This window comes from Pundamilia nyererei, unplaced genomic scaffold, assembly GCF_000239375.1.
Source record: "Pundamilia nyererei isolate P.nyererei 1_Seehausen unplaced genomic scaffold, PunNye1.0 scaffold00130, whole genome shotgun sequence".
NCBI lineage: Eukaryota > Metazoa > Chordata > Actinopteri > Cichliformes > Cichlidae > Pundamilia > Pundamilia nyererei.
In genome coordinates this window covers 575,778-589,320 of record NW_005187531.1, presented here as the reverse complement: position 1 = coordinate 589,320, position 13,543 = coordinate 575,778, and the positions used below count along the sequence as shown (strand labels likewise).

The 13,543-nt window shown below is 40.1% G+C and overlaps 1 protein-coding gene across 2 annotated transcripts in view; it reads right to left on the bottom strand.

Moving 5' to 3' along the window:
- The window catches only part of LOC102194166 (anoctamin-4), a 58,799-nt gene that overhangs the window by 9,229 nt on the left and 36,027 nt on the right, over positions 1-13,543 (bottom strand). For both annotated transcript variants that reach the window (XM_005743293.1, XM_005743294.1), the window contains exons 16-22: positions 6,508-6,590; positions 4,929-5,069; positions 4,560-4,724; positions 4,253-4,289; positions 4,048-4,159; positions 1,601-1,658; positions 854-951 (exon numbers count right to left, since the gene is read on the bottom strand). In XM_005743293.1, coding sequence (XP_005743350.1) covers positions 854-951; positions 1,601-1,658; positions 4,048-4,159; positions 4,253-4,289; positions 4,560-4,724; positions 4,929-5,069; positions 6,508-6,590 — 694 coding nt within the window. The remainder of the gene's footprint in view (positions 1-853; positions 952-1,600; positions 1,659-4,047; positions 4,160-4,252; positions 4,290-4,559; positions 4,725-4,928; positions 5,070-6,507; positions 6,591-13,543) is intronic.

Here is a 13,543-nt window from a genome sequence, read left to right as displayed (position 1 = left end):
TACAAATCCTACCATGTGAATTCATGGATTTTTTTTCACATTCTGTCTCTCACAGTTGAAGTGTACCTCTGGTGCAAATTACTGACCTCTGTAATCATTTTAAGTGGGGGAACTTGCACAATCGGTGGCTGACTAAATACTTTTTTGCCCCACTGTAACTGGAGCTGCACACAAGCACAGTTGAGTAATATGGGAATGTTATTAGCTAGGTAAATGACCATAAGTAAGTACTGGCCAAATGATTGATTTAAAAATAAATAAATAAATAAATTTATAAAAAGCACAAAAGAGAAAAACACTTTATCAAACAACAAAAAACAAAATGGGAGTGAGACCAGTTTTGCAGTAGATGATGAATCACAAGGTTAGAAAAGCAGGATTCATTGCCTGGGGATCATGAATGTTTACCATGGCATAGATTCAGATACGTTCAGCACCTTTTCAATCTGACACTACGTTTCTTGACCAACATAGACTGTATATAAACGACGGATGTATCCACTGTGATGTACCCAGCTGTGAACAACAGTTTGACAATTTTGCCATAACTGTGTTTTTTTGGTTTGTTTTTTTCTAATTTTCAGATGACGTAGAGTTAGAGAGTTGCCAGCTAATGCTAGCACTGGCTAGCTAGCTTGGATAGCAAGATGCATTTGCAATTCAGCATTACATAAAATGGGCTAGTAATGGGCTAGAATTATATATTTTTGTAGTTACTCCATATACATACACGTAAGAGGTTGCCATAGTAACTAGCTCCATATATTTTATTTTTTACACCAGATGCTGCTTTTTGTCTAAACACATAACAGGTTTATATTATTTTAAGGTTACAGCGGCAAACGGAACTCACGGGTAGCCGAGCTCCATAAAGTTGTTCCACGTCTGTTTTAGCACCATGATGATTCCCATCTGCATACAGAGGTCAATGAGACAGCCACTAGGATGGCACTGAGGAGACAAGAAAGAGATAGCATGAAATCAAACTTTAGCCTTTGCCAACATGGTGTGTTAAAGTGTAAACAAAAGAGTTTCATTTTCAAGAAGGAATCCAGGATAGCTAGAACTAGTCACTGTTATAAGCATGAGTCTAACAGGATTTGCAAGCATCACTTGCTGGAAAACACCCACTGCAGCAATGCAAGTGCAGTTTATTTTGGAAAGGCTATAGTCACAACCTGTAATTATTTTTCATACACTTACGATTATGATTTATGCCTGCAACCTTTAACAGCTTTTTAAATGTGCAGCCGAGGCAGTAATGTCTTTAAGGACAATAATGGTTCTGCATGGGAATGAAAGGCTGACTGAGGCTACACTTGTACTGTACATGTCACATTATAGAGACTTTTTCCATTTCTGCTGCTGAGGGAAAACATTAGCTCAGCACCTAAAAGCGTCGGCTCAGGCCTTTTGTCCCCTTAGACCACTCCACTGTATTATTTCCCTGCATGTTCCCAGAAGTACCACTTACTAATGATGGGGGTTAAATGCCTGGTGGTTAGCCATACAGTAATAGCTTAATGCCCAATTTAGAAATATGTCAATCCATAATGCCTTGCGATTATTCCCCACTGGGAAAAGGAAAGTCATTACTCACTTCTTCCAGTTTCCAGCGATTTATGAGACGCAGATATGAACCAGGTCGACCTGTGAATCTGTAGGCCAAGGGTCGAAAAAAACAGCAGGAGTAAGGAGTTAATAAAAGAGCACACAATTAGAGCTACATGTTTAGCGTCACTATAAGCTACGTTAAGCCCAGAGACGGCTTTGCTCAAAGTCTGTAAAATGTATCAAAATGGACCCGATGGTTAAAATGATAGATGTCACTGAAAAATAAAAACTCTTCTAGATTTGAAAGCCTTGATAATGCAAAATGGCAGTTTTCTGGTACTGAAAGACCTGAGACATCTTTGTATCCCTTTGGTTGTCCTTTTAAGAGAGATTAAATAATTTTCCTGTGACACTTTATTACTCTTGGATAATTACAAGATCCAGAAAACCTTAAACTTATTCCTAACTGTACTTAATAGGACAATTTTGATGGCTTTAAAGGCATTTTATTTCATGTAACAAATAAAAGCTGGAAGATTAATCTAAGTCAGGGGTGGGCAACTCCAGGCCTCGAGGGCCGGTCTCCCTGCAGGTTTTAGATGTGTCCTTGAACCAACACAGCTGATTTAAATGGCTAAATTAGCTCCTCAACATGTCCTGCAGTTCTCCAGAGGCCTGGTAACGAACTAATCATGTGATTCAGGTGTGTTGACCCAAGGTGAGCTCTAAAACCTGCAGGACACCGGCCCTCGGGGCCTGGAATTGCCCACCCCTGATCTAAGTGCTCACAATAATGTGTGTAAAGAAATAGGCTTCGAGAACAGAAGTACACAAAATATACAATGCTGTTATAGATTCAATGAGATACACTGCACTGCATTAGGTTACATTTTGTAAGCTACATTTTACATTTTTTACCTAACCAACAACCAACCAGCATTTGAACGTCAGCTGTATAATTTACACATACAGTACTATCATTGACCGTCAGGAAAATTCCAATTTGTCCCTAATCACACAAAAGGTGAACTCTTCAAAGGGTATCAGGATAACTATCCCCAAGCAGCAAGGCTGAAAGATGAAGCATACGATCATGCACCAAAAACTGCAGTTCCTCGAACGGCCACTTGAAGCTGGCTAAAAAAAAATGAGGCAATCTCCACAGACTTCTATTTTCAAAAGTTTACAAATGCTCTTCCTGTTTAAACTAATATAAAACTTAATCTCTGTCAATGGGTTATTCACAACTATACAAGCAATTCAAGCAATCCCCCCCCCCCAAAAAAACAAACAAACAAACAAACATCTCTATGTTAATCTCTACATCTCTACATCTCTATGTATGAAGGCTATTCTGATTTAAATAATAATAATTTATATATTATTTATATAGCGCTTTTCTAGACACTCAAAGCGCTTTACAATTCCACTATTCATTCACTCTCACATTCACACACTGGTGGAGGCAAACCATGACAGGTGATTGCTTTCTTATAGGTCAGCTGTACTAAAGGATTCAGTATATTTTGTTTAAGACTTTTGGATATTCGTCTGTCGATCTCCAGCTCCCTTCTCCCATCACTCGCGAACAAGACCCCGAGATACTTGAACTCCTCCACTTGTGGCAGGAACTCATCCCCGACCCGGAGTGGGCACTCCACCCTTTTCCGGCTGAGAACCATGGCCTCAGATTTGGAGGTGCTGATCCTCATTCCCGCTGCTTCACACTCGGCTGCGAACCGTTCCAGTGCTGCAGCTGCAGTAATGTGGACGCTGCACCGGTCCGTCGTGGTGAAGAGGGAGCTGAGTGTAAAAGCAAAGCTCTCAATTTACCGGTCGATCTACGTCCCTACCCTCACCTGTGGTCACGAGCTGTGGGTAGTGACCGAAAGAACGAGATCGCGGATACAAGCGGCGGAAATGAGCTTCCTCCGAAGGGTGGCTGGCCTCTCCCTTAGAGATAGGGTGAGAAGTTCGGCCATCCGGGAGGGGCTCAGAGTAGAGCAGCTGCTGCTCCACATCGAAAGGAGCCAGCTGAGGTGGTTCGGGCATCTGACAAGGATGCCCCCCGGGCGCCTCCTGGGTGAGGTGTTCCAGGCATGTCCCACCGGGAGGCGGCCCCGGGGCAGACCCAGGACACGCTGGAGAGATTATATCTCTCGGCTGGCCTGGGAACGCCTTGGTATTCCCCCGGACAAGCTGGAGGAGGTGGCTGGGGAGAGGGAGGTCTGGGCCTCTTTGCTTAGGCTGCTGCCCCCGCGACCCGGCCTCGGATAAAGCGGATGAGGATGGATGGACTTTTGGATATTCCCTAATTATGTATGACTTTAATATCACAGTAAAATATACAGGCCCCTTTGCTAAACAAGGCAACTAGCCAGTGTAAGAATAAGTAATAGGAACTCAGCTACGTATATTTGTGTGAGACTGGTTACATGATTCAACTAATACTGGTCCTGTCCTGTATTCGTGAATTGCCTGTGACTTACTCACCTTCCCAAAAAGAAGGCGATGTAGAAAGTTGAACTGTTAAGATTGACAAACTGAAAAAGGAACATCTTGAAAGTAAAGCTGTTCTCCCACTCGGACTCTGTCCTCGGTTGCTCTGTGGTTAAACAGAAAGAAGGAGTTCATTTTCAGAATATCGTAAACTTATTCATACAAAAAGAAATTGCAAAATTGTGTGTCACCAGCTTACCTAAATTGGTAAGAAGCAGAGCAACTTTTTCATAAAGCTGTAAAAAAAGGTGAAATTAAATGTATTTCTCAAGGCTTTACATTTAAGTTCCATACAGTAAATTGTCTAAAAATGCTGTTAAAAGCGTTAGAAAGCTATCAAAATAATGATAATGATAGTCTTATATGTATCCTTGTAACTATTCATACAATGCATGAATTAGCCGTTACATTTAAAACAGTATTTATCACACCTGAAATAAATGCATTAACTATTTAGTCATTGCTCTACTTCTGCACAGTGCAGTCGAAAAACAGCAGAAACTTACCACGTTAAGGAGCATGATGATGCAAAAGTTGATGCATACTGCCGTGCCCGTGGTCGCCACCTGAGAGTTGTTCCTGATGAGAGCCCAGCCGAAGGCAGCGAAGGTACTGACAGTGATAACTCGGTAAATGACGATGCCAAACACGGCAGCAATCACCACCAATATCTGTGACGTGACAGTGACAAGAAAAAGAGAACATTTCAACTGTAAATACATATGAATGTATATATGATAACTGAATTTTTCAGTCTATAAACTGAGAGGTCTAGTTTTAGATGGAACAATGGAAATTGTAATTGCAGACAAAAAGCAGTTGACACATTTAGTAACACATCTTTTACTTAATGCTCACTTGCTCCAGAAACTCACCATAAAGAATATTCCAGATGTGGAAACGATGAGGCGACTGTATTTGTCAGAGAAGGCCTGGTAAGGTTCAGGTTTTCCAGATATAGGGTTCATCCTCTCCTTCTTTGAGTATTTGGCCTCAAACTGCGGGCGTATTTCTTCCTGAAAGATAACAGACTACACATATGAGCATAAACTGCAGTAAGAAAGCACACATTTAGTTACTAGTTAGCAGCCATTTCTGCTGAGAAGTTTTTCACAGGATTGCATAGTTGAGGGTGCAAGTCACAGGCAGTTCACAGATAAAGTAACTATAGCATTGAGGTACGTATTAACACAATCTTCACAGACTTCAGTTAGTGGGATAAATGACATGACATGTCAATGCAATTAGAAAAAGACTGAACAAGTACTACTTTTTTTAAAAGGGTTACCACGGAGAAAGCTTCTTTCTTCTCGTGGCTCAAGAGTTGGGAGTTCGCCTTGTAATCGGAAGGTTGCCGGTTCGAGCCCCGGCTTGGACAGTTTCGGTCGTTGTGTCCTTGGGCAAGACACTTCACCCGTTGCCTACTGGTGGTGGTCAGAGGGCCCGGTGGCGCCAGTGTTCGGCAGCCTCGCCTCTGTCAGTGCGCCCCAGGGTGGCTGTGGCTACAATGTACAGTGTTTGAATGTGTGCGTGAATGGGTGGATGACTGAATATGTAAAGCGCTTTGGGGTCCTTAGGGACTAGTAAAGCGCTATATAAATACAGGCCATTTACCATTTACCATTTACCATTTTCAGGGTATCAGCACAAATATTTAATACGAACTGTGTAAAGCACAGATCATGGGTATCATGGATGTACCACCAACAGATAGAGGTGGATTTCTGACGTCAAGAAATCCTACCAGTGGCTAGAAAAGGCCACAGAGGTTCTGATTATGGCAGCACAAGAACCGGCCCTAAGCACCAGATCTATTTGGGCAAGAGTCTAGCACAGCCAACAGGACTCAAACTGCAGGCTGTGTCCAAAGGTGCCTGACACAAAGCAATAATAGCCAAGCTGGGACAGTGTAGAGGCACAATCAAGTGGCTGCAAACCACCCTTATATCCTCAAGCTCTGACTAAAAGCCTGTCTTCTCACGTTACGTACAAAGCAGATTGAAATTCTGAATCACATTTACAATCGAAAGAAGAGCAGCCTTCAAAGAACACATTCACTATCTATTATGTGATTGACAGATGATGGTTGGAGGTTGATACACAAGACAGGAGAGAACATAAAAACCCACAGAAATTACATTATGACAGCTGTGTGGGTCTTTAGTTTGTTCGTGCTTTCATTGTAGAGCTGCAGATTTTCAGTGACTCATAAAATGAACTGAGACAGACTTGACACAGGCTCTTAGTACACCATCTCCACCTTTTTAAATATATGCTTTGAGATTGACATGGACTGAAAAGGGTATGAGTAGGCCAACATTTCTTCAGGGAAGAAGTGCTTGTTCAAGAAAAAAAGAAATAACTAGAAATATAATTGACTATCTTTTCCCTCCTAATTTCTTTTCATACTATTTATTTATGTTAAAGGGAGCAGATAAGCTTCAGGACTTTTACCTCCTCTTCTTCCCAGTCAATGAGGTCCCAGTCATATGCGAGGACAGCTCTGCGTCTCTTCCAGAACTCCAGGAAGACCGTTGCTGGAAGACATGAACAAAAAAGTTTGCATTGCATCCTAAACAGTGCCCAGGATGGGATTATATGGCTCCTACCAAGCACTAATCAACTTTCTATTAAATTTCTTCTGTTAGATGATTCTTCTGTCATTATGTAAACAATACATTATTGATGAGCCCGTCATGTTTTTGCAGATAACATGCTTCAAATTTAGACGTACAAGTCTTAATAATGAAGAAATCGTCACAATCTTTAAATATTTGGCCTGATATTAATCAACAAGACAGATACTTGTAATAAAAAGCAAAGTGCATGGGTCAGAAAGCTAAGTCAAGCTTAAAGTCTGAGTTTTCTGTTAAACACATAACCCAGGCTTTGTAGTATGAAGCAAGTTCAGTATACTGAGGGCAGTTTTCCTGTATCTGGATTCACTTACCCTAAAATTGATGATCAGAAAAACTTTAGACCCTCCTACCATCCGTGCTTAGAAGACCAACAGGATTAGTAGTGTTATTTTCCAGAGAACTGATTGTTCAGTTGGTGGTGATTTCATATCTGCACATATTATTCCAGTAATATGCTCCATATGTGGTTACTGTCTGGGACCCCAGTTTCTTGTATGCATACACATACTTGGCCAGTAAAGCACCACTTTCAAGACACAGAGATGGCTCAACCCATTATTGTAGTACACCCCTCAGATTCATCTTGTAGTTTTGGACTGCAACAACTTCGCTTGCTTAAAGCATGCTAGCAAGAATTGTGTCATGTTTCTGACCTGGCGTTTTGAGTTTATTCTGTATTTTTGAGTTTCTTATGTAAAGTTTGTGATTATAAGTTATTGTGTTAGTCTTATTTGGGGTCTAGTGGAGTTTTAGTTTAGCCATTACTATCATCTGTCTCCTTGGCTTTTGTGTCTTGTTTCTTGTCTAGTCTGTCATGTCATTGTCAAGCTTGTGTTGTCCTGTCTCTCCATGTTTCCTGTTTTATTTTGAAAGTCTTGTGTTTCTATATTCAGTGAGGTTTAAGTTTACTTTTCCCTCTGATGTCATTATGTTCTTTCTAATCAGCTGTTTCCCCATGTTTTTCCACTTCCCCTGATCACTTCCTGTGTGCATTTAGTCTGTGTGTTTTCATTCATTTCTTTGGGTCGTTTGCTATGTTCATGCAATGTGATGTTTCTAGGTTTGTTTTTATGTTTTAATCTTAGGTCACCAAGTTTAGGTTATTGTTTAGTTTCGCCTTTGCCTCTTGTAATGTTTTCCGGCCTTGAATAAACGGCTTGTTCTTAGATAAATGAAAGATTTGTTTTGCGTGTTTGTACTCGGGTCCTCCTCCTCACGCCACACAGTCAGCTTCTCAGCCAGACTGTGACAAACTGTAGAAGGACGCAAGAGCAAAAGCTGTTCTTGCTGGCTGTTGCAAAGAACCAGGTTGATAAAAGTAAACCAAAACAACAAACCTGACCAATTAGCCTAAAGATGCTCAAACTCGTAATAGAAAAATAAGAAAGTGCAGGTAAGTCTGCATTAGGGTAGCTTCTGCAAATTATGCCTTTTTACAATACAGTGGTCCCTCGTTTATCGCGGGGGTTATGTTCTAAAAATAACCCGCGATAGGTGAAATCCGCGAAGTAGCCAACTTAATTTTTTTACAACTATTATAGATGTTTTCAGGCTGTAAACCTCCTCATGGCACACTTTATACACTTTTCTCTGACATGCATAAACATTTTCACACCTTTCTCTCTCTTTTAAACACTCTCAGAGCTCAAGCCTTCAAATAAGTCCAATACTATACTGTAGAATGACACCAAAGGCACCCGCGGTTGCTTTTGACGGTGCAAAACGTTTCATTGACATTGTTGTGTTTGTTGGGGAGAAAACCTACAAACATACAGAGCAGCACTTCAGAGTCACACTGCTAGCGAAAGATTTATGTAAATTTAACAAGTTGAACACATTCTGTACTGTACAGGAGACACGGCATGAGATTGATTGACAATGGTCTACAGCCAATCAGGATGTAAAAAAACAAAACAAAAAAAACTAAACTAGCAAACAAAAAAAACATGGAATATTGCACAAAAAAATCCGCAAAACAGCAAGGCCACGAAAGGTGAACTGCGTTATAGCGAGGGACCACTGTATATATGTAATTTGACCAACTCTTTATATAAAATAGGCACAAAAGATGAAACATTTCAGCTTTTATTTGTTTAAATTTTAAAACATCACTAAATAAAAATAACGTGCATCACTCTCTGGGTAAGAGAATAGTGTTTTGGCCATTATTTTCTACACCACAGATCACAATGAAGTTTAAATTACTGACACAAACTGCCAACACTGGTTAATGAGTTAATCTTTACTATTGCTTCCGAGTTGATCTTGCACTGTGTAGGGAAATGCCTACTGGTCTTCTGGATCTTTATATATGCACTATTAAGTTAATCCTAACTGCAGAGTGGTAAATAGTGAGAAGTTGATATGATGCCCGTGTTATCCAACTGTGTTGAAAATGGCACGTGTCAAAGTGCTTTCTGATCCAGTGTTTACAATGCACGACAACTCAGAAACAGTGCTGAGCCATGGAAGTTAGATCCTGCTGAACAAAGTCCTCCGGATAGCTTACTTATTGCAGACGCTGCTCAGATCAGAGGCCTTCATCCTCAGTGTTTCAAACACAAGCTTTTCATTTATTTTCTCTGTCATGCCGTCTGAAGCTGCATAAGAGAAAGGTATTTTCAGAGCGAACACTCAGCTGTATGAGCAAACAGCAGGGGAGAGAACTTCTGAGGAACCTTAATGAGGGGATTTCAGTGGATTCTGTGCTGCAGTGAAACCCAAAAATTAATTCGGACAAGCGGCGAGAAGCAGTGGATGTAAGGTCAGTACATTAATGCGCTTTCTTTTTGACTTTTCTTTTAATAAAAATAGAAAACTGGTAATGTTTTTGCTGTATTTGCAGACTTCAAACAGTGCTCTGAGATGCCAGCGCAGCTGTGAAAACAGCTTTAGTATTCTACACTGGTTGTTAAACTTGGCAAGTGTTTTTATATGTGTAGTTCAATGTCTAATAAATGCAACTATGTGTATTCAGGAATTATCAATTATTATACAGAAATAAAACTATTTTGTGGAGTTTAACTTTGTACTATTTAGAGCTCAGTTGGGCGCTTATTTGTTAATTACATAAGAGCTGGTTAACTTTGTTAGTTGATAAGATAAGGGACTAGGATTGCAGATTTCATTGTAGAGTAAAAATGTTGTAGCTCCCTATCAAGATCCCAGTGTCCTGTACAACACCATATTACTAACAGTTTTAGTTTTAGTAAGTTGTTTATAGAGGTTGTTTGCAGAACTATATTAAACGTAAACATCTTTAGTAGCAGGGAATGCCCTCTATCCATCTATCCATGCTAACTGGGTGACTGTTATTATGTCCTCTACTGAAAAGTGAATTATTTAAAGTGCCGCAGTTTTTACATTTTTTGCCTGTGCGAAGCTACACAATCAAAGCTGCCCCTTTCTTCCCGCAGCACAGATTAAATATACAAATTAAAGCAGCCAAAAGATAATCAGCAGTGATGTTTAGCACCTTGCTGTCAAGACTGTCGCTGCCTGTACTGTACCATATAATCTTCAGCAACACTTTAACATGTTAAAGTAAGACTTAAAACCTCATTTTTAACCGCTGTGTTGGACTATCACATTATTACTTCTGTGATAGGTGCATCCTAGGTGCACCTTCAGCAGCATTAGAAGGTGCACCTAGGATCATAGTCAGAATCTTAAACAGATAAAAACATGCCACATACATATGTCATCAGGCATTTTGTTTTCCCAGAGAGGAGCATTTGATTTACAGGCTTATTTATAGACAGCACAGCCCCACCAGCTGTGGGCTGCTCAGTTTAAATATCCATAGTATTGATACCAATGTTGGTATCGTTATCGGCTCGATACTAGCGAGACAGGATCAATGCTTTAGTTTGATTTTCTCCTCTAGGCTCATTAATTTGCTCAATCATGAATGAAAATGTCTGAATACAAGGATACTTTTGTGTTGACTCTCAGGTCAAGTCGTTACATTGTAGGTCTGTGAAAGTGCCAGTTGTAAAATTTGTGTAAAAACTGTGAAAGCTGTGTTTGGTTTTATTAAGTAACACAACAAAACACTCTAATAGTGGAATTAAAATTCAAAGACATGTAGGTGTATTCAGAAGAAGCATATTGAGGATAGATACTTCAAAACTTATAACAAATAAGCTGCTGTTATCCCAAAAAGTTGATTCAGTTTATCTGGGCGTTGCGTTTTCAGTGGGAGAAACGTTTGATGTCTCAGGAGTATCGGAACAGTTGAGATGAATTTTCTCGAAAACACAGCATCTCTGAAGCTTTTAAACCCCAAATTGCGCTGCGCTGCGATCCTTGGGGTGGACCAAAAATTGGTCCACCCCAAGGATCGGGTCCCCCAACACAAACAGAGTAACATAGTGTACGCTGTTAAGTGCCAGGATTATTGCCAGGATTTATACATCGGGGAAACCAAAGAACCTCTGACTAAGCGGATGGCACAACACAGAAGAGCTACCTCGTCAGGCCGGGACTCTACTATCTACTCACCAGTGGACTCTCATTTAATCCTGGACAGGGATTTAGGACTGGTCTGATGTGGGGAGTCAAGAAGGAGGGGGCCTAAGGGTACATCTGTCACCATCTTACAATGCTGTGACTGCAGCCATTTCCCAATTCTCTGTGAATGGTACTCATGGCCACTGATCAATGACCAATGGTCTTTGATCAGTGGTTATTGATCAATGGTCATGACAATTTGCATATTTATGATCAAGGAAATGACCTCACAGCCCATTGTTCCTTCAGTGGGCTGGTTTCAGTCATTGAAATGTAAATGTACTGTTTATAAGATTGGGGAAACCTGCAGTCAGCTGAGACTGAAGCAGTGACTTGGATGAGTGACGAAACGTTTCTCCCTCTGAAAACACCAAACATCTGTGATAATGGTCCTGTAATTACGTGGCAATGGATCAATACCAAATTTTGCAGTATTGCATACCACTAAACCAAACTGTGCTCATCTGAAGCAACGCTCAAATTGTGTTTGCTTCAAACCTAACTAACTAGTAACTAACTGCTAGACCTACAACAAATCATTATCAGATTATCAAACATTGACTGAACCATGATGAGCTCTTTTACATGCCTCAGTGGCTCTCTATGAGGGTAAACGATCTTAGTAAATAACATCTGAATTCCTAATAAAAGCAAAAAAGACATTCCTACATAAAAACAGACTAGCCCAATGACGTCAGACACGACATCATCAGCACTATAAAATTCAGGAAATGGTTGATCAATAGACAATAAGTTTTTTCACTGAAGTTGTAGTTTACTAGGATGTCTTTGCATAAGAACTCCATGTGCTCAGGTTGTTTCTTAACTTTTTTTTGTTTCATCATGCAGAGTAGACAATAGACAATGCCATGAGCCAGTTGGTACCAAAGTATGCAAATGACATCTATAAAAACTTGAAAAATCTGTATTAAAGAAAATCAAAGGAATCATTTTTGATCACATCATGCCTTCCCAAGCAAGTTTTAAATTGCATTTTGAAAAGTTAAAAAGCCAGCGATTAGTTGAAAGGACGTGGTAGCTTGCTGTAACGCTGGTCTGAGCTTTTACAAGCTGTAGAGTATTTGTTTTCTTCTGGCAAATTTAACTTCTATATGAACGGATACTGAGCTTTCCTTTATTAAGTTATACACAGCTCACAAACACAAGTAACTCGTCCACCGGAGCTTTTAATTTAACTTCTTTTCAATGACAAGCTGGAATAAAATTCCAAGCCCAGCTGATCAAAATCCAAATGCCTGTCGTTTTGCCTTCACAGCAAATCTCCTGGAGCAATAAGATCTGCCTGATGGGGCTCCTCCAGAACCAGAACCAGTCTCTGGTCTTTTCTCAACCAGAGGTCATCCACTTGGAGTCCACAGCACAACAATCAGCTGGTACTATAATATTTCCAATGCAAAAGGGTCCTGATTCTGTACAACTACTACAACTTCAGAAAACAAATAGAAAAATTAGATTTTGTTTGCACTGTTTTATTCAACAGTTCATTTGTACTCTTAGGCCCACCCTAGAAAACTATGAAAGTATCAATAATGACTTTGTGCCTCTTTGAACACTAAATGTAGGCATTATCTTTTATCTTATCCAATAATTAGTTCACATTGAATGAAGCTACGCCTCATTTGTCTGTACATTGTATTTATGAAAGTAATCAATGGTAATTCATAATAATTATAAAGAAACAAAGGTCCAAGTTTTATTCCTGTTCTGTCACTCTGATTTGTTAAAGCCTTTTTGTACCTCTTCCCTCCTTTTTACCCTCAACAGTAAACAACATTGTCATCGTGCTGTGTGTGTTGATCTTCATCCTCCAGCTGTGTTTAGCTCTGTTCTTCATGCTGAGATGTTTTAGATATGACAACAGAATACGAGAGGCTCTCAAACAGCCGACCGCTGTTAAAAAAATCCTTGGTGAGCATCTGTTGCTACTCTATTTTTTGTTCTTCCTTTACATAGGTACTCAAATTAAACATAGTTTAACAACATTTCTGATTATATATGTGAAGATCAATGTGCAGGAACACCTGTTAAAGATGGTAGTTATTTTTAAACATCAACATTTTTTTGATATGTATCATTTTCAATGGCGTGTCCAGCGGGGTGGCCTGGGGGGGCACAGGCCACTTACCTGCAAAAACAGCCTATTTTTCTTTCTCTGAGCGAACAAACGTTGCTGCTCTAATGCTGGGCTCACACTGTGCGATTTTTGGCCCATTTTGAGACGATTTCTGAGTCGTGCGACCGATTTGGTGATCAGACCGATTTTGGCCTTCATTGTGCATCGTGTAGTATACGTGGGGTAACGAGAAGCGATTAACACC